Source organism: Triturus cristatus, chromosome 5_1 (genome assembly GCF_964204655.1).
Source record: "Triturus cristatus chromosome 5_1, aTriCri1.1, whole genome shotgun sequence".
Lineage (NCBI taxonomy): Eukaryota > Metazoa > Chordata > Amphibia > Caudata > Salamandridae > Triturus > Triturus cristatus.
Window position 1 is genome coordinate 140,679,730 of NC_140587.1, and position 22,090 is coordinate 140,701,819.

The window sequence follows — 22,090 nt, forward strand, 5'->3', positions numbered from 1 at the left end:
GTTTTCGTTACTCGTTTGATTTTAGGTCAATATTTTAAATTTTAGAAACTCCACACACAGAAGAAATTTCAGAAGAATCCAGTCAATGTTACCCTATGGAAGAAAAGTGAGTTATCGGCTTTTGGGTAAGTACTCGACTGGCAGAGTTAAGGTTCTGGGCACAGACTCGGGGGGGGGGGGGGGGGTCTCCCAGGGTCAGGTAAGTACAGTTGTTACACCCACAGGGGCAGCTGGGTGCAGAGTGAGACAGGCCCAATGTTATCCTATGGGAGGCTGGGGGGGGGCCTTGGTTGGGGGCTGCTGACTAGCTGAATGAAGCTACGGATCAGGATTAGATTACTGACCAAAACTTAACTTACAACTAAAAATCCAAGAAGGCCAAAATTATACATGATTCCTAAGATACACAAAGATGCTTTGAACCCTTCATTCAGGCCAATTGTATCAGGGTGTGGATCAATTTTTGATCCCCTTGGGAAATCTCTGGATCACCGCGTGCAACAATTTGTTCAGAAGTGAGGATCATATGTGAAGGATACAACACACTTTCTTCAAAAATTGGAAACCATCGATGCTACGAACATTTCAGACATTGTGCTTTGCACAATTGATGTTACTGCGCTATACACGTCCATACCACACCAAGCTGGTCTTGAAGCCGTTGAGTGGGCATTATTACGTACAGAGGACATTGCCATGGAAAAACTGTTCATCATAAAATTGTTGAAATTTTGCCTTAACCATAGCTATTTTGAATGGCAAGGACGATTTTATGCCCAACTTACTGGCACTTCTATGGGCTTTTCTGGAGCCCCAGCATATGCTAACATATTCATGGCTCTCTTTGAATTAGAAAACATCATGACGAACCCAAACTGGTGGCAGCACATTCATATGTATTGTAGATACATTGACGATATTTTCATGTAATGGACAGATACCAGCACCAAACTGAGGACTATGATCGACACATTAAACACAATTGACCCAAGAATTCAATTTACTTACAATATTCAGAACCATAGTATTCATTTCCTTGATGATCTTGTCACCAAATCTATTAACGAACAGAAATTTGAAACAACAGTATTCCAAAAACCGACAGATCGCAACAGCACACTTGCTTACACCAGCTTTCATCCCAAAAGTTTACTTAAGAATCTTCCATTTTCACAGTTTATTCGAGTGTGGAGAATATGCACAAATCCCAACACCACAGCAGAGAAGGAACAGGAACGCTTTAAAGCGCAAGGTTATCCAGAGGTTATTCTTGAAAACTGTCTGAAACGAGCACAAAAGAAAGACCGTCGTGGCTTATTATTACCACAACACAGACAACAGGAGGATAGAATGGTTTTTGTTTCCGGGTATTCTACAGCTTCTAAATCAGTGAAAAAAATCATCAATTCAAGATGGGAAATGTTAGAAAATTAACCTGATTTCAATGGCATTTTCTCGAAGAAACCTCTCTATGCATATACAAGAGCCAATAATCTACGAACATTATTGTCATCCCCCTCAAAACCAGAAACTACTGTTGAATACAAAGGCACCATTAAATGTACAAACTGTATTCATTGCAACAACGTTATCATGGGTAATGTTCTTACTCATCCGTCCACTGGTAAAAAGATTGGTCTCAAACATATGAGTGACTGCAATTCTAAAAATGTAATATATTGCATCAAATGCCCTTGTGGCAAAGTCTATGTGGGCAAAACAGAGAGTAAACTGAAAATAAGGATAACAGAGCATAAAAGTAAAATTAGAAACCATAGCTCCACGTCATCCCTAGCAACACATTGGGATGAATCTAAACACACCATTTCCCAACTGAGATTTCAAGTCGTAGAATCTTTGACAACATACCCTGGGGTAGACATCACTAAAAAACTTCAAAGAGAAATATATTGGATTAAAAATCTAAATTCTATGATGCCCTCCGGGTTAAATAACAGATTAGCTATGAATTGTTTCCTATGACACACTGTTCCTGTGACAACACATCATTATTATGTCTAGGATTATCTAAATAATGCTTATTCCTAATGTTCTTATGGAGCAACATAAGTGTTGTCTAGTTGTTTTTATTTAAAACATCTGCATTGTGATCATACATTATCTTTTCTATAACTGGGTATGTCACAATATTTATAATGTAGGTCTCTATGGTGATGGCTTTCTGTATCTGGTTTCTGTACCACACATCCCCCATTTTTGGTTAGCTTCAGCATTCTTATTCTTTGAGGGGCTTAATTTGTGTCCACCTCTCACCACTTCATCCACCTCTGGCTTGCCTTTGTTCTATACATTTTTTGCATTCATATTTTGTTTTATTTTACTCCGTATTTGGACCATTACGTGAACACATCATTGGTTGACACACTCATTCCTTCATGTTGTGCCTACTATTAGTCCAGTTTCATATTTTTTTCTCGCACATGCGGCAATATTCGTTGTTAGGTTTTCTCGTGGTTCTTTTTATGAGCAAACATGTTTTCATGCTAACGCACCATCAGATTGTTACCATCGTTTTTACATGTCCATTACTCATCCTTGATTAACACATACACAGGTAGGATCCATTTACAATGGAACTACTGATAGTGCATGATTTGTTTCCATAACCACCATGTGACTAGGGTGTGTTCTGTGCCCTTTCGGCTTTTCAAATACTTGGCGTTCCACATATCTACGTACATGTTGATTGCCTTCTGAGTTCGCATCTCACGAGGATCACATGCTGTTTTAATGAGTATTTTGTTCGGGAAGTTCTTTGTCTTTTGCCGTATCATAAATTGTGTGCTCTTATGTTATTGTGCCTTCTAATTGTCACAATCATTCATATATTCACTTATTCCTAACTTCAACACACACGGGTCGTTTCCATTTCTTTTGGAACTACTGTCAGTGCATCCTCTGTTTCCATAACCCGTCACGTGACCAGGGTGACTAACGTGTTCCTTCGGTTTTGTTTTAAATGCTTTGCGTCCCGTATATTCACACACATGCTGATTTCCCACAGAGTTCGCGCCTCATGAGGATTACTTGTTGATTTAGTGAGTATTTCCACCGGTAAGACCTTAATTTCTTTAATGGTGGTTCATATTGGTGTAGCATCGAGTACTTTCCGTACTCATACCAAGTTTACTTTATTCATAGGCTCCGGTGATAATTCTCCCAAGCCACTGCATTCAAGTTCTTCACGTAGCACGCATTACACTAAGTGGATCCAGAGGTGAGCTCTTTTGAACGCTGTTCGTTCTAGTGTGCTCAATATATATATTTTTTTAAGTTTCTTCAATTTAGGCTCTATATATCATGTTTTTTACAGTGACATGTGCCATTCCTGTATGCCCCTTTCACTACACGTGTTTGTAGTTCGTGCCATGGTGAGTTGTTGCTTTTTACTCAGCACCGTTTTCACTCGATGGGTCTTTTCCCTTGATGAGTATATTGAGTCTTCCTTTACCACCTGGAGTAATTTTTTTCAATTGTTTTTCATACATATGATTTCTTCCATCTTCGTATTGCCCTTAATATGAGCACTTTTTCGGTGATTTTCTGACCTATATCTTTTTTTGAAGTACATTTTAAGTGTCGTGCACATTCCTTGTATGACCTTCGTCTTTCTGCTATTTTCTGTTGAGGCAACAGAGTCCACCGCCTGTAAACTGACATCATGAGTAATTTTAGAATATTTGTTATAGGTTTGCCCCTGAGGAAGGGACTCTTTTGTCCCGAAATGCATCGGGCCGCACGTCAAATACGGATGAAGAGTTGAACAACTATGTTTCTGTAACATCTAAGACTGTCCATGGAATGTTGTTTGCATCATTAAGAGTGATTAATGTTATGCAGAACTAAACTCAGATATATTGTTTCCATATTATGGATGTTATTATGTGATTTGTTGCGATTTTGTGTCTACATTTAATACAATGACAGTTCATTCTTTGGGTTAGTCTTGTTTATTTTTATTTATTAATAGTGATTTTGGAAAAAAACAATTGAACAGTGCATGGTACTAGTAGGTCTTCCTGCTATATTCATGTTATAACTATCCAGTCATCCTGTCTGACAGCGGATGCAGTATCGTAGCACCAATTATTTAACGCGAACAAGTTGATTATCATTAGGTCTATCTTGGAGTGCACCTTCAACCTTTTTTCTTTAATGAACTTGCTGATTAGCAGGCCATGCGGCTGTGGAAGCTGAGCTCCTGGTCACTTGCTCAGGGCAAATGGGGAAGTAGGTAGGAGTAGAAGTTGCACTGCCAGGGCCACTCGGGCGGGTGGGTGCAGGGTGCTTTTGAGCCTTCGGGCGCTCAATGGATTGCAATGGGAAAGCTGAAGGGTGAACAAAGGCTGCAAGCTCGGGGACGAAGATTCTTCAGGTGTGCCCACCACTTCGAGAGGTAAGTTGGGTAGTTGGAGGATAGTTAGGTACCCAGGAGTCGGGCATAGGGGGCCGCCGGGTGCAGGGGTCCCTTTTGGTGTCGGGAAATCTTACCCCCTGTTGATCGCGGTTGGGAGGCTCCCTGGTTCTGAGGCTGCAGGCATCGACAGGAGCCTTGAGGTGGGTCCTTGGGTGCCAGATTCAGGGTCACAGTCGCCGGGTGGACGTCCTCGGGGTCTTTGTCCACTCCAGCACAGGCCAGGTTTGGCGGGTGCAGAGTGTGCAGGGTTCGCGGTTCCTAGCTGATGCCAGGGGTTAGGTACTTGCTTTGAGCAGAGCCACTGCTCGTGGGAGTCCCAGATGCTCAGAGTCCCAAGGTAGCCAGGTTCTCCGGGGTTTGTGAGGTTGCTGGCCACAGGAGGTGCCGGGATTTAGCAGGAGCAGGTTCGAGGGTCGACAGGCCGGTAGGGCTGGGGCCAAAGCAGTTGGTGTCTTCCTCTTCTTAGCAGCTGCACAGCAGGTCTTCTTTCTTCTTGATCTTCCTTGCTGTTTCGGAATCTGGAATCGAAGGAAGGAAGGTTCAGGGTGCCCCTAAATACTAAATTTAGGGGCGTTACAGGTAGGTAAAGGGCAGGGACCACTGGGTCCCTGTCCTGGGGTGGATACACCCCCAATCCTGCCACTCTCCTGTGGGAGGGGGGCAGTGGCCTAGTCCTGATTGGGTGAGGCTCCCCATCTTCAAGATGGCAAAGGCCCGGAGATGTGCTTCACCTGCCTCCCCCACCTGAGGGGTGGGGTTGGTAGAGGCTGGCACATCCCCTGTCCTTACTTGGGGTTTCCGGCCAGTCTTCCCGCCAGAGTGGGGGTTAGAACCGGTGGGGGCAGTTTGCTGGGTACAGCAAGTGGCCTGGAGAAGCTCACAGAGGCGGCATGCCTTTGAAGCTTCCCCCTGCCCGACCTGGGGGAGGAGACCTAGCACCTCGCCCAGGATGTGCATTGTTGCATGCCCAGGAGAGCGGGGTCTCTCCACCCAGGGGTCCAGCAACATGTCTGCTGTGTGACAGCCTAGGCAGCCTCTCAGACAAGACGTGGATTGTAGGTTAGGTTTCAGGGGGCATCTCTAAGATGCCCTCTGTAGTGCATTGTACATTAAATGCCACACGGGCATCAGTGCGGGTTTAATGTGCTGAGAAGTTTGATAACCTTCAGTGTTTCCATCATGGTGCTGTGGAGTTCGTGTTTGACGAGCTCCCAGCACCATATACTCTTAAATGGCAGCACTGCACTTACAGTGCCCAGGAATGGACCTGGGTACTGTAGGGGCACAGAGCTCATGCTCCTGTGCCCACACCATTGGCATAGGGCACCCAGCTAGAGGGGTGGCTGATGTATGCCAGGGCAGTGTAGGTTGTGGGCATGGCGTACAGGGATGTGAGCCATGTCGTCTCTCTGTTTTGTCTTGTACCCAGACACTCAGCCTGCAAGGGCAGTGTGTTTGTGGTTGGGTACAGGGCCTCTAAGGGTGGCACAATAAGTGCTGCAGCCCTTAGAGGCCTTCCCTGGTCACAAGGCCCTGGGTACCTAGGGTACATGTGGCCAGGGTTTGCCAATTTGGATTTTAGGTTTTAGGTAAGGACATAGGCCCTGGGCACCTGATTGGCAGGAGTCCTGGGTACACTCAGTCAAAGTACATTCAGCAATTCAGAAAAAAGTGGGGGCATACCATGCAAGAAAGATGGCACTTTCTCACACCATTCCTTTAAGAATCATCAAGTTTAGATTCTAGTTGTATAGCTTCATCCATCAGTGCTTCAGTGAGCTTTAAACACACAGTCCATATTTGCTACTGGCATTACTTGTCTCCCACAGAGTAGGCTTTTCAAAGCAAGGTTGGTGATCTAGCCCTGAAATGCTTGCCCCAGGGAGGGGTGTACGGAGGATTTTGTTGGTTTATGAAAAGAAAAGTACATCTAAAAGTAGAAAATAAAATTAAGTGGCACAGTATGTTAGTCCGATCTGGCAGTATCTGATAAGTAAGAGAAATGCTAGCCGTGGGTGGGTCTTCTATGAAGGAAGGTTAGTAGCCTGGGAACGCTGCTGCTAAAACAAGCCACTGTCAGGATATTTTGATGAGAATGACTTCCGCTGGTGTGGTAAGGGCACTGGTGCATTAATTTGTTACTTCTACACATAGGAAAAAGGAAACTGGTATTGGCAAGGCCAACACATCTAGCCTGCATGCCTCTAGTACCAAGAATGGACACATGGTGGTAGATGTGTGCCCTGCATATGAAGTCATGAAGCTGAAAATGACAGAGCTGTATGTCTGTCGATATAAGAGAAAGTGATTGGTGGTGTATCTTTATGCCAGGCCCTGTACTATATCAATGTCTTATTCTACTGGAAACTGATATCTAAGGCTGTCTGTAGCCAGAAGCTAAAAAAAAAAGCATTGGCAAGTCAGTAGATCTCAGCAATGCGAGAGCTGTTGGCTTTGTCAATGTCTTTTAGCCCTGTTGTATAAGCAGCACAGCTGCTGTTCAGGAATGACAAAGTCATGGGGGAAAAGTGCTGTGACGCTAGCAGTGTCAAAGCACTTTTTGTCTAGCAGGAGGGGCGAGATAAGCAGCACAATACGGGGGTCGTGGCTTGTAGCACAACACGAGAGGAAGTGGAGGACGGGTGGTCAGAAGGTTAAAAAAGAAAAAAAAGCATTATGACGTGGCCAGCAGTGTTTGCGTTGTAGGCCTTTCTTATATTGAGACAACAGGAGTGAGGGGCAACACATAGAAAATGGGTGGGAGGGAAGAAGCCAATATAACAGTGGGTGGGAGGGAGCTGATGGACAGGGGGAAAGCCAAACACGAACAAGGGCAGGTGGGGTGGGAATGAAATAGATGGGTTGAAGAAAAAAAAAAAGAATTGAACCGGGGTGATCCAGCAGGTAATTTCACAATGCAAAACCTCATTACCTCTTGTTTACCACTTAAAGGGAATGGACCTTTGCCACCGTGTTATCATCCATCAGGAGACTTTACACAAACATGAAACATTAAATGCAAATAATATTTAAGGCAATAATGAAAGTTGTGAGTAGTTTCAAAGGGTTTTATTTTATAGTCAAAAGTTAAGGTTCTCTGATTCTTTATTCATTAATCAAATTTCAATCCGGTTACAGAATTGAAAAATAGAATTAATACAGAACATATTATAGATTGTATATAAAGCACTTCATAAAGGAAGGGTATGAGGCATAAAATGTCAGTCAGAACTCTTTAAAGAGTGTCACAAAAAATATAACTCTAGAGTGAGTTTTGCAAGGCTAGTTAATAATTAATATTTGGCAAAAATCTCCCATAAATAGAAATAAATGCATAAGATAAATATTTTCAAAACTAGTTAGTTAAAGCATAAAACTTAGAATTTTAGTACCTAAACGTGTCCTGATCTCTCAGCTACTCTCTTTGCGCTTGTCTGTTCATCTCTGCCTGTCTGCATCTGACACAGAAGCTGCTCATTAAATGAGCCCTCCCTTCACAGGATTTTAAAAAAAAACGGTGTTCTGCCTTGCGTCCTGCTAAAAAAAATGAGCAAGGATGCTCCTCCCAGCTTAGCAACCCATATTTCAAGCAAAAATTCATGTCTTGGTCTTCGTAGTTTGTCCAGTAGGATCTTCAGAACACATCGACGGAAACAGAGGCGTAAATTATAACAAAGGTCTTTCATGGAGAAGAGACGGGAGGAAACAGAGAGCAAACATTCCTTTCTTATCTTAAAGGCCAAAGGCCACAGTGGGCCTGCCACTGAGCTGTGTATTTCAGCCTTTCTACACTGTAAATGCGTGTTTATTCAGCACACATATATGCTACTTTGAAAGTTCAAACACATTTTCTAAATTAAATGTACATTCTATAGTGAGGTTAAATCTAAACTAAACAAATTTTTAACCACCCTGGATTAATTAATTGAGCAAGGTTTTACATGATTTCATTAAACTGGAAACATCTGACCAGGCCTCATTCACTTATCATGTTTTCACTTTGCACCAAAATTCTGCGTGCCGTTTTTGAAATGCAGTCTGTCTGAAACTTAAAACAGACAAATGCCTAAATCTAGGTGAAATCTAGGCTCCATCAGGGGCAGAAGGGGGGATGGCAGAGACGGAGCATGGACGGGGATATGGGAGATGGGCTACCTCCTATGGATTTCTTGGAACCAAAAAAAAAGTTCCAAAAATTGGAGCAGTGGAAGGGCACAAGCATTTGGTCCATGCTCCATTGGAGGGCCAAACACAAGAAAAGGACATGACGCATGCATGCCTTGATAAGCTGGAACAAAGCAAATTAGGAAACTGAAGCTAACCAGTGGTGAGCTATAAGCAGGCTGTAAGTTCACTGTGTGTAGACAAAATGTCTCAAAGAGACAGCGCATGCACTGTCTAGCTAAGACCTACAAATGTGCCCAGAGCTGGAGGTGCTCTCAAATAATTGCACCCTTTCCCCTTCAGGTGCCTTTGCTGCACACAGCCCTTTCTTTTCAAAGTACTAACAAACTCCAGCAAGTAAAAAGTTAATCCACTCGAGTCTGTTATTAAATCCATCCAAAGACGAGGTTTATTTAGTTGCCAGTTAGTTCCAAAGTTATTTTATATACACATAAATTTATATATTTTTAGCCAACACGTTTCAAAATATATTGCGCCTCTTTAAGGTCTACATATCGGTTGTGGACCTTTTTTTAATCCCCTGAAATAAAGCACTCTGCATTGAGCATCAGTATTCCTGTATGAGCCCTGGGATAATGCCCTTGCATTTGAAGAAGGGGTGTTTGTGTGAATGTGAGGAGGTAAATGCATGAATCTGCATGTCTACCTCTTCCGTTGTGTACTGCATATGGTTATTGAAAGCCTGTGGTTTGGAAGTTCTCTTCTCTGAAGATCTGAGAATCCTCTCCCTGCCTAGGGAACCTTGTCTCAAACACACCCGTGTAATGATACTTTTGCAACAAACATATGAAGGTCAACGCCATGAGATGTATCACATACACAATGTGTGGGTTGTGTCCTGGTTGGAAAATGTAAAGATGTGCTTTTATTGAACCAGCCTCCATTCACATAATTTGCTATTGCCTTTTGAAAACATAATTGATGTGGTGCTCCTTAAAGGTGAATTACTGCCTTTGAGATAGTGGGAAGGTAGGAGGTGCGTACTACTGTATTATTCTGCAGATTTCTGAAAATATGAAAATCTCTCTTTGTAGGATGAAGTCTCTAGAACAGGATGCACTGAAAGCCCAGATGGTAATAGCCAAATCGAAAGAGGGCCGCAAACGAAGTACGCTGGACCAGCTTGCCGAGTCTCCTTCCCCAGCACCCACACCATCACCGACTCCACTGGAAGGTATGATATTAGTTGAATTGAGTAGTCCAATACCTGGAGCTCAAATTACATCCGTGTCTCCATGCATAGCTCGCCGTCTGATGTTTGCACTTTGTTTTTGTTCGAAGAAGTCTTGTAGTCGCAAGATGGGTGACTCCTCCTTTCGGTGATAGTGTGCATGGGCATCGACTCCATCCCCAGATTGTTTTTTTCCGCCATCGGGTTCGGATGTATATTGCTACGCTCCGGTTCGATACTGTTTTCGGAACCCTTCGATGCGCAATCCACTAACCTAGTCTGTTTTGTTACCGATTGCGATCCCTCATTCGATGCACATTGTTTGACTTAGGAAAACTTTCCATTGGGATCCTCGAGGCAGGCCATTGTGCCTACCCATGCCGACCGCGTTAGCTGTCGATGGAACGGACTCCATTTAAACTATGTCCCGGGTGTCATGCTAAATTTCCACCCACCGAATTGCATGAAGTTTGTGAACTCTGCTTATCCCCGGAACACAACGAAAGTAGCTGTGACGCGTGTCTATCCTTCTGATCGAAAAAGACACTTTGTGATCGTCTGGCTTGGCACCACGAAATGCCGCACCACAGCGACTCCATTCCGGACCTCTTTGGAGAAGATTCCGGCATCCAACCTGTAACTTCGGAGCCAGAGGAAGAAGAGCAGGTCTCCATCTCCGAAGCCGACTCAGACATGGAGGATGAGGAGGACATCACTGCGGGACAGCGTGCTGTGAGTACAAATCCCCTAGTACCCAATCCACAAAAGACAAAGGCTCCGATCCCTCCTTCACCTTTGGGTTCAGGTCGGCACCGACAACATGTTTCTGATGCCCCACCTTCCGGCCCGGCCCGGCCCAGCTCTGACATCAAACCGACACCTTCGGCTTTGAAACATAAAAGCAACCTACCTTCGGGACCGAAGGTTTCACCTGCTACGCTGAAAGGCTCGGAGCCGAAACCCTCCAAGCATAAAGACTCGGAGCCAAGACATTCCAGGTCCAAAGACTTGGAGTCGAAACCATCCAAGAACAAGAACTCTGCGCCTAAATCCTCCAAAACTAAAGATTCGGAACCGAAAACTTCCAAAACCAGAGACTCGGAACGGAAATCGTCCAGAACCAAAGACTCTGATCAACCCAAACACACAGAGGTGAAAATACCAGCACCCAAGAGCTCGGAATCTTCGGTGCCAAAGTCTCCAAGGCACTTCCCCCAAGGAACTTCCATCGAATTACCCAGTTTTCGACCCAAAACAGAAGAAATTGGTCTTAAATCCTAAGACTGGACATATTCAAGCAATTATTTTTAAAAAACAGAAAGCTGACTTGCCAGAGGACCACCATGCCCCTCCTAAAAAGAATATGGGCACTATCCCCTCTCCTCCTTACATATCACCTCCTCCTCCTCCTCCTCCTCCTACTCCTAATCCTAACCGGCTCATTACACCTATACATTCACCTACTAGGCCCGATACACCTGACCCACAGGATGAAGGGGACAAGGATGAGGACGCTGATGCTTGGGATGATTGCCACACAGACCCAAATACAGACAATGACCCTGATTTGTACTTCTCTAGGCCTTCCCCACCTGATGACAACATCGGTTTCTTGGAACTCTCTCACAGGGTCGCTAATTACCATGGGGTAGAACTTCACCCTTAGAAGAGGATTTTCTTTTAAAAACACTTTCCTCCTCACAAAGAACAACTCCTACCTTGCCAGTGTTAAATGGGTATGCTCAAACATACGGATGAGGTCTTTAAGGATCCTGAGAGGGCTAGGATTATCACTCCTAGGATAGATAAATACAAATCGGCTCCTACAGATCCTATTTATATTAAAGGACAACTACCTTTAGACTCTCTTGTAGTAGCCAATGCACGCAAGAGTGCTGACTCTCAAGCTACAGGAGACACCCCTCCTTCTGACAAAGAATCTATGCTTATTGATGCCTCGGGCAAAAAGATAGCTTCACAGGCCGCAAATGACAGGCGCATTGTTAACGCCCAAGCACTGTTAGCTGTTATGACACAGCTCACTATGATGAGCTGGAAAAACGAATCCAACATCTGCCTTACCAATACAAATCCAAAGCTAACGACCATATACAAGAGGGTACGCTCATTACTAACACCTCCATAAAATGTGCACTGGACGCAGCAGACACAGCATCTTGTGTATTTCTGTGCAGACCTGCTTGGCTCAGGATCTCGGGTTTTAAGCCAGAGGTACAAACCTTTATACTTAACCATCAATTTGATAAAGAGCATCTTTTTTGTCTCAGCAGTTGACACCATGCTGGAAAAGATGAAAAAAGACACAGAGGTCGCAAAGTCAATGGGGGCTTTATAATTGCCGGCCAGTAGAGGTTCCTTTGCCTCTCCTTTTACAGTGGTGGCTCAAAAGCTGTCTCCACTGACCACTCCACTTACAAGGGCAACCAAAAAACCCCCTTCCACAGAGGATATTCTAGAGGAAATTATAGAGGGAACAATAATAGAGGGCGAGGAAGAGGTAATTCCACATGCTCTTGCCCCGGAAACAAACAATGACTTCCCTTCACTACCCCCCGATCATCCCACTCCTGCTGGAGGACGTCTCTCCCAGTTCCTCCATGTCTGGAACTCGATCACCTCCGACAAATGGTTACTAAAAATTATCCAACATGGTTACTGCCTGGAGCTTACAAACACTCCACCAAACATTCCTCCAAGAGCACATACAATGTCACCGGAACATCTCACTCTCTTAAAGAAAAAGTGTTCTATCCCTGTTACAAAAGCACGCTATAGAACCTGTTCTGCTAATACATCAAGGTACGGGAGTGTACTCCCTGTATTTCTTAAGCCCCAAAAAGGACAGCTCTCTCAGGCCTATATTAGACCTCAGACAGTTGAACCTCTACGTACAGTCTGACCACTTCCACATGGTCACACTCCAGCCAATGCTCCCACTACTTCGGCAGGGCGACTTCCTATCCACTCTAGATCTAAAGGACGCCTATTTCCATATTCCCATTGAACCTGCTCACAGAAAATATCTTAGGTTTATAGTGGACGGACATTATCAATTCAAGGTCCTACCATTCGGAGTAACTACAGCACTCAGAGTAGTTTTCACCAAGTGCCTCGCAGTTCATCTAAGAAGACAGCGCATTCATGTCTTCCTTTACCTAGACTAGTGGCTAATAAAAGCCAGATCACAACAAAGCTCCATACATCACACTCTAAAGAAAGTCCAACTACTTCACGACTTGGGTTTCACAGTAAGCCTCGCCAAGTCTCACCTCCAACCATCCAACATGCAAATGTATCTGGGAGCCACAATAAACACTTGCAAAGCCTTAGCTTACCCCAACCCAGTCAGGATTCGCAACTTCCAAGCTCTAGTTTCACTATTCAGCCTCAACACTCACTACCAGCCATAGTGTTCACGCAACTAATCGGAATGATGGCTTCTTGCATTTTAATCGTTCCATACGCAAGACTCCAAATGCGTCCCCTACAGGAATGCTTAGCACGTCAGTGGAACCTGGCTCAAGGTCAGTTATCAGATCTGGTGTTGATAGATGGCCGTACTCGTCGCTCTCTGCAGTGGTGGAACATAAAAAACATTTCCAAGGGATGGCCATTTCTCAATCTGGTTCCTCAGATAGTGAGAACTGCAGACGCATCCCTTACTGGTTGGGGAGCACATATGGGAAAACATATCATTCAGGGCATGTGGACTCTACAGCAAAAACAACTCCACATAATCCACTTAGAACTGCTAGCAATTTTTCTAACATTGAAAGCCTTTCAATTTCATCTACTAGGCCAAGCCGTCTTGGTTCGCACGGACAACATGACAGTGATGTACTACATACAAAAACAGGGGGGGGGCGCACTCTCTACAGCGGTCACAGTTAGCACGGAGCATCTGGAGATGGGCCATACCTCAAAACATATATCTCCTTGCATAACATCTTCCAGGAATACACAACCAAGTTGCGGATCTGCTCAGTCGTCAATGACTGCAGATACGCAAATGGGAACTTCACCCCCAAGTTCTCTTACCATTCCTCCAAATGTGGGGCTTCCCAGACATAGACCTGTTCGCCACCCACCAAAACGCAAAATGCCCAAACTTCGCAACCATACATCCACACCCATTGTCCAAAGGCAATGCACTATGGATGAATTGGTCAGGGATATTTGCTTATGCTTTACTGCAGAGTAGTATGAGACACCTCCATGTAGGTTAAAAGGGCAGTGTAGCATCATAACTCGACTCAGCCTGGAGTACCCTGTCCAGCATATTGCAAGAGAAGCTCTCTGGGACTCTAGGCAGGTCCAGTTGGATCAAACATGTTAAATTAGATGTCTCATTTAACTATTTTGTCATTGAATGGTGTGTGCTTCCCTGCTGCTTGTTCTGTTGATGTCATGTTAAATTCCAGAGAGAATCCAATTACCAGCACAGTGACTGAGTTTAACACTGTTAATTGATTTGCAGTTTTTTTTAATGTTCTCAGTGTTCCCACCTCTCAGTATTTGCTCATAGAACAGAATAAGTTGCTCCTCCTAATATTTAGTCAGATGCCCTATATAATTGCAGAGCTCTTGTCACAGTAACACAATGGGGTACCTGCTTTCAAGTTCAGCAAGAGCTCTTGTGTTACTTTGTGATTATGCAAGGGTTTGCATTCTACTTTTGTAGAATGAGGAATCAGATTTCAAGTTCAATGGGAAGCTTCATTTTGCATTTGTTTAGTTAGTTGGGCTGGCATCTTCATGCAGCTTTAGTGTGTTATATTTGAAGTGGGAACTGAGTGAGAAATTTGTCTGCAGGTTCAGGATGCTTGTCTGTCAGAATATTAATGTGGTGATACAAGAGGAATCTAGTGTTGTCCACATTCAGTGTATTCAAAACATGATATATTTAATGGGAGATAGAAAAGGAGGTATGTGGTGGGGGTAATCTTCACATCCCTGTGTCAATTTTATTCCCAGCGTCTAGCATATGACCAAAATCTTCTGTAATGCTCAGAAATCGATGCATGGGTAGTTTATAAAAGTAAAACCAGAGGTCGCATACAGCAGCCCTCCTATCAGTATCTTTATCCTGGCCCCTGCATATCTTGCGTCTTGGACATCTTTTTTACTGTAGTTGATTATTTAGGTTTGTTGGGTCCGTGGCCAGTTGTGTGGGGATGTTTATAACACAGGGTTTTTTTTTAAATAGATTTTTGATCCATTCTGTGTCCTAAAAGGACAGCTTGAAAAATCTCCAGGTCTCACTCAAGTTATTTCCACCATGAAACAGATGGGAATACCCAGTCCTCTCCTGCTAAAACAGTTCTCAGATACTAAGTCTCCACAAGGATTCAGATGTTAGAAAATGTATTCAAACAGACAATAGGACTTTTGTCCATAAAGGTCTGTCACAGGAATTGATTTAGACATGGATGCAGTACCAAAGTTGAAAGCTGCACACACTCCCACTTAAGGTGTGTTTTTCTATTAATTTATAGTATTTTAAGGTATTACGTGTGTATAGTTCAGCTTGATCCAAGGTACAGCAGTGCCATATACTGTTCTAGCAAAGGATCTCAGGAGGGAGGTGCTATACCTATGGTATGTGGGATCTAGGCATGCAAGATCCTGCAATATGGAAAGTGGGATCATGCATGGTCCTGAAGAGAAAGCCAAGGGGATGGCTTTTGAAACATGTTGACCAAGTAGGAGGCAACTCATTAAAGTATACCCCCTACGTCTCCCCATTTTTAATGTTTCCAGCTAGGGAAGGCAATACAATTTATTTTTTCCACTAGCCGGGTAACTTTTAATTCTGCACCACTATCTTTCCTGACCCTACCACTTCCACCTCTGCACAACACATATTTTTTCACTAAATTAAGTGCTCCCGCATCTCCGTAGGTCGCAGCACACCCCACCCCGTAGAGGGACGGGAAGACCCCTATGATGAAGCGGGACACTGAATACATTTTTAGTGTGGAGGGGTATTTTAAAAAAAACAGTGTTTCCCATGACAATTCTTGGGCTCAACACCATTTTTCCCACCATCATAATTTTCCAAACAAGGAAGGATACCTTTGACTGCAGTCTCTGCACCTGCTGCAGTGTGTACTCATGAGCGTAGTCCGTGAGCCCGTCTTCCGTCATATCTTTATTTGTTATGAGCAACAGTACTCTGGCTTAGATAGCTGTAGGTGCCAGAACTGGTTTCTCATTCTCTTCCTCTTCTCTCCCTCTCAGATTACAGTCCCAGGAATGTGACGTCTCCAGGGAGGCTGGTAAGAAGTATTCTCTTTTCCTGGCTCTCTTCCCCCATTTGTCAGATGTTATCTTTTCAGAAAATTGCAAAATATCTGCACTTTTCCCTGCGTACACTTAGTCATTCTCTTCATTCAGTTAGAGGGCTAAATGCTCTGTGTACTTGCAGATCTTCTTTTCTCTCTTCTTTCCTTTTCTCTCTTCTTTCCTTTTCTCTCTTCTTTCAGTCCGAGCAAGAGTCCCACACACACATTCTCTCAAGCCTTAACCTTAATGCAGTGCCAAGACAAACCTCATCCCATCGCAGCGAAATGGGACCTTGTAACGATGTGAAGGGAATGTTGGGTGGGGCCCTGGAAAACAGTTTAGCACTTGTGCCCTTACACTTCGACTCACTCCATGTGCAGCCACAGCACCATAGCTCATCGCCGGGTTTAGCATTCCCCAACTCACTACATGTGAAAAAAATGGTAATCAGCATTTCCTTCGCGTACTCACTTCCTGTGTAGGTTGAGCCCTGTGGCTGATCACTGCTGCCACCTTCCCTCACTGACTCATTCCATGTGCATGTGAAACACACACACACACACACTTTCCATGCCCTGCTGAAGCATTGGGGCTCATCCTTACTGATTCTTCACTTAGACGTGACATAAATCCTGATAGTCTGCTATAGCTGCACTGAATATCTCACTGATTCTCCAGTCATTCAGTGAGTCTCACCCTGTCCCAGGTTAAGCACTTCTGCTCGTCTTCTCTTCTTCCCCCTCCACCCCTCCTTCACTTGCTAATCTTCACTCAGATCTCCATTTGCAGGGATGTCTTCCATGCTCACTCTGTCCTAATGAAGCACAGCTGCTAAAGGGTTTATTCACTCTCACAACAATCACTGAGTTTGTCCACTGCTCATTCTTGCGTCTCCCTCCTTCACTCACTTTGTGCCCAGTGAAGCAAGGTTGCTCATCCTCACCACCCCTGCTTCCACTTACCCACTACTGCTCACACTGTTTCTCTCCCTTCTGTTTTTTTGCTATTCTTTCCAGTCCATCTCTGAAAAGAAGTTTGACTACAGAGAGTTTGCTGCTATTCCTTCTTCCAAACCCGTTTATGAGATCCAGGTACTGCCTGCATGCTGATCGCCACTCAGATTGGGTCACAATTGCAGGCCTAACTAGTTGGTGTCTGTTTAATGGTCAGAAAGCCCCTCCTTCCCATGGCCAGCCCTTCATTGAAGATTCTGGCTCCATTGGCACATTTTTTGACCTACATTCTAAAAGGGTGTAGTCTTGCCTGATCTTTGGCTGGCTCATGCGGAGGTGGGGCGGAGGCAAAGTGGAGGAAAGTCTTTTGATTGGCATGCTGTTATGGGAAGTAGGATCTGCCCATGTGGTGTTATGTTGGGATCTAAAAGGAATTTGCTCTCTCTCCTGCCTGTCTTCTTCGCTGCAGTCACTTCTGTGTCTTCTCTCACTCCTGTGTTTTTTTACAATCCAGCATGAAGGCACATCAGGGCACCGAGAAATAGTTAACCTACAGACTGCTGTCGATTGACTCTTAGGGAATTGGGAGCTTGTTTCATGGGCTGGTACTTCTGAAAGCCACGTAGGGCTGGAGATGTCAGATGGTCCAGGCTATCCCTGCACATGGCTGGTTCTACTTCAGTCTAACTAGTCTTTCAAAGGTGCCGGTTAGCAAATCTCCCACTTTCCCTTTCTGCCGGCCTCTCTTTCACAAAGGTCTAGTTTAGGCCTGAGGTTTGGATGCACTTGAGTAGCTTGTAAGGAGTGCTCCCCCACATTCTCTGGCAAGACCCTAAACAAGATAATCAAAACAAATGTTATTTGCCGTTGGGTCAAGTCCTCTCCCCCTGTTAGCATTTTTGTTCTGAGCATCTGATCTGAGCTGGCACAATTGTTTTACCAATGTTTTCTTTTTTTAATCTGGGGCACAGAATGCTGCTTCCACAGCTGACAAACTGAATCCATTGTATATCCTGCCTTCATGCTGCTCAGTTTTCTGAGAAATTTGGGTGTACACTGTTCAATCAGACTTTATGCAGAAACCTCAGTGGCAGATCTTGTCTGTGGTGGTTTGTGGTGTCTTGCCTCTTTCCATAATGTATGTGTCTTACTTTCTGTTACTCTGGATCTTTGCTACAAGATTGGTTGGGAGGGGTGGCTAGGGGACTTATGTCTTTGTGTTTAGATCCAGAGCAGCAGAAGTGATGGTTGCAGTGGGGAAGAGGGTATTTTTACAGTATGATTAATCATTCTTGTGCGATTTGTGCTGTGCTGTTTTGTTGGTTTATGACATAGGCTGAGTGTAGCAAGTTGTAAAAAAATTGCTATGACATAACATTTTATTTTGGGGAAGAATCATGTTTCTGATAGTCCTCATTAGACCTCAATTTCCTGTTCGAGGAAGGGTGTTCTAAAGGGCTGTGCCCAGCACCAAGAAAGCTCTGCTCTCCATTGTAACCCTGGAGGATCTGGAAATTCTCAGAATAGTGTATAGGTCACTTTAGCATTCTTATTGGAATATAGGGGTTGAAGTGCTTTGACAAAAAGGATGTTCCTTTGTGTTACTTTCCCCCAGATTTGGCCTTTAAGTGGGCATCTCTGAGTGTATCCTCCTGGGGATCGTGATTAGTTATTCCAGCCATCGTTCTGGCTGATGAGTTTGGAATTTTGTGAGATTGATACAGTGGTACTGAGAAATTTTAAATAAAACTGGTTGTACTCATCTAACCATGAGGATATTATGGAGTAGAGCTAGCTCCCGGGAAAGCACATGGGTTGGTCAATGGGTTAGCCTTTTCTGTTTTTTAAGAAGCGCATTTAAATGCATAGCCCATTTTCCCTGTCTTGAAGATTCCTGCTCTAACAGGAAAACAGAACACGGAGATTCTTCTCAGTAACATCCTGCAAGTTTGTCTTTGTGGTTTTGCAGGCTGAGCTGAAAGGCATTTCTTTACAAGAGTATTTGTTTTAAATGCAAACATAAATAGATTACCTTACAAAGCATAGTAAGCAAGCATTTGCAAAGCTTAGGCATTGGCATGTGTGCAGTGTTTAAAACAAAAAAGAAAAATCGCACTTCTATAATGTGGCAAAAATTAGCCAAAACTATAAAGTCCTGGCACCTAAGTGTACATGTGATCATGCAAAATAGTGTCACTCACAGCGCACGATGGCCAGTGAAGGAAGTGGACTGGCCCATCGCCCCAAGAAGTATGCCATGGTGGAAGGAATCAAAATGGGAATGACACTTGAACAGATCTGTGGAACAAGATGGAAAGTGTGTGTGGGTGTCTCTCTTTCGGACGATCGCCAGTAGGTAGTTTAGTTGGGACCTAATTTCCATTGGAAATGTCTTATTGTTTTGCTAATAACTTTGCTGCTAGTTGACGAATCCTCACGAAATTAAAAAAAAAACTAGTTTGCCACTCCCTTTAGTTATTGTCTAGAAAGTTTTGGGGTCATTTGTCAAGGAGGGGTGGGGAGGAGAGTCCCAAATCGCTTTTTCCTCATGAAATTGCCCATGGGGCTTTTAGACATGACTTCAGTCCGAACTGCTGATTGGAATAACACGAAATTTTGCAGGAAGGCAGATCTTGTTCCAGAAAAATATTTTCTTTAATTTGGTGTAAATCCATTCAGTAGTTTGAGTTATTAAAGGAAAATGATTTATATATATTTAGGGACACGGATGCTCCGCAGTTCCGACAGATCTCATGATGAGATCTGATTGGCTGCTACTTCAACCCGGAAGTGGTGGCAGCCATCTTGAGACTCAGGACTCAGCCAGAGTACCTAACTAGAACTACCCAGTGGCAATATATATATATGTATCTTACCCAGTGGTAATATATATATTATAAATATATATATTACTCAGTGGCAGTTGCCACTGGGTAGTTATAGTTGGGTCAGCTGTTCCATAGGGAATGCGTTTTTTGTGTTGCTAATATCTTCGGCACCGTTTGCCAAATCTCCACGAAACATTCCAAAAGGGGCTATTCTCTGACTAGTTAGTGCATGGAAAGTTTTAGGGTGATCTATCAAGAGGGGGCTGAGAAAAAAGGGGGGGGGGGGGTCCCAAAACGCAAAGTTCCCATAAATTTTCCATTGACTTCTTTAAGAGGGACTGCCGCAAAAACTGCTGAACGGAATTACATCAGATTCGGCAGGAAGCTAGATATTGATCCGCAGATTTTGTTTTTTGGTGATTTGGTGTACATCGTTTCAGTAGTTTTTTGAGAAATTGAGGGCCAAAAATAATTGAATATCTGGACGGTTGGGTCCCCTGAGAGGCTCTTGCGGAAGTGCCATTTTAAAAATGGAGCGTTTTGATTGACTTAGGGAGCTTTATTTCTAGTGGGAGCAAGCGCTGAGATTGGCTGCCAGCAACATGAGAAAAATGTTGCTGGCAGCCATTACTTAGTCCCCTGTCCTGAAGTAAAAAAAAGAAAAATAATATATGGGGCAGGGTAGGGATACCCTGACTCCCCCCCCCCCCCCCCAGAAGACTCCATTGGGGGCTTAAACAATAAAGAGTGCACAAAATGCCACAATTTCCGTGGGACTGCCACGGGATTGGGGGAAAAAAAGAAAATAGGGTCCGGGCCGCATTCAATAACTATAAGCCCTGCAGAGCCCGCATCCGGAGCTGTATTCAGTAATTGGGGGGGCCGCGAGGCCCCCTCCCTGAGCCATTAAAGGCCCGAGGAGCTCACCCCTAGGGTCGATATCATGTAAAAAAGGAAGGGGATACACGGTCCCCCTCCCCAGCCATTGAAGGCCCCGGGAAGCACACATTCATAACAAAAAATTACGATTAAGGGAAGGGTGGTAGTGCACACATTCTCCTCTTTCAGCCTCCAAAGGCCCCCGGAAACCACATTCCCCAGGGCCAAAATTGCTTAAATTGGACGTGTCCCCACAGCCGTCCTCCCTGAACCATTAATGGGCCGCGGGGACACCGGCCCCAGGGACCCAAGCCCCCTGGCTGGCTCACAAGGACATAGCTGTTTCCCTGCCCTCACCAGTGTGAGCTCAGGCAGGGAAACCTGTTTGCTTCCACTTGGCGGGAGCATATTTTAATCTCCCACCAAGCGGGAGCAAACACCAAGTCCACTCCCAGTGGGCGGGAGCTTTAAAAATGTTCCCTTGTGTTAACGAGACTTAAGCATTTGGAGCATGGACACTGGACCTTTATTAGCTCCTTGGCCCCCCCTCTTTTGATATGTTTAATTATGCACGGCGGTTCAGCCGAGGGCCAGTACTATATTTGCTCTTTCTCTCTTTCCGTTTCTACAGGCACACAAGACATTGTTACTTTTATTAGGGGTCTTATCTACATAAACTCCCCCTCTTTTTCTGAAAAATGAGAAAATAGTCTTGAGGGTATACAAGGGTCACTACCCTAAAGACACCTCTCCACCACAACCCACTACCTCACTTTAGTAGATTTAGTTGGTATATTCACTGACACTAGGAACACAGACCTTCTTCTTACTTTGTTCAGCACGGGGTATTCCCGGATTAACAACGTGGGAGCGGCGTTCTTGCGGCAGGATATTTAGCGCGAGTAACAAGGCAGTGGTCAGCAGGCACTTCAATTTGTGGGCAATTTCGTGATCGCTATTACAACGATCCAAATAGATTTTTGCCAAAAGGAATTTTTTTGCTACTTCTTAGCCCAGTTTGGTATGCGGCTGACCATTTAGCTTTTGCGCATGTGCTCGAGAGATCTTCTCCCTTGTTACACACATGCGCTGTTTACCCCTGCTTGTGCGCATGCGCGCTCCATGTTGATCTGTGAGGACAACCCGGAAATTGTATACGCCCACACCTGACCTCACTTCTTTATTAGCACCAAGTTCCGCTGCCACTGTTTCACTCCCGGCAGTGACTTGGAAGGGGTAGGTGTAGAGGAGGCAGCCCCCCCGGAGAAACAGTAAGTAGATTCCCGTGGCATAAAATTCAGACATGGTGAGCGTTTGGCTCAGGAAAGTC

At 44.4% G+C, this 22,090-nt stretch overlaps 1 protein-coding gene across 28 annotated transcripts in view; it reads left to right on the forward strand.

Moving 5' to 3' along the window:
• The window catches only part of SCRIB (scribble planar cell polarity protein), a 792,600-nt gene that overhangs the window by 686,361 nt on the left and 84,149 nt on the right, over positions 1-22,090 (forward strand). For 25 of the 28 annotated variants that reach the window (XM_085604619.1, XM_085604607.1, XM_085604625.1 and 22 more), the window contains 3 exons: positions 9,658-9,797; positions 16,056-16,093; positions 17,117-17,191. In XM_085604619.1, coding sequence (XP_085460745.1) covers positions 9,658-9,797; positions 16,056-16,093; positions 17,117-17,191 — 253 coding nt within the window. The remainder of the gene's footprint in view (positions 1-9,657; positions 9,798-16,055; positions 16,094-17,116; positions 17,192-22,090) is intronic. The other 3 variants (XM_085604621.1, XM_085604615.1, XM_085604620.1) reach the window with 1 other exon arrangement.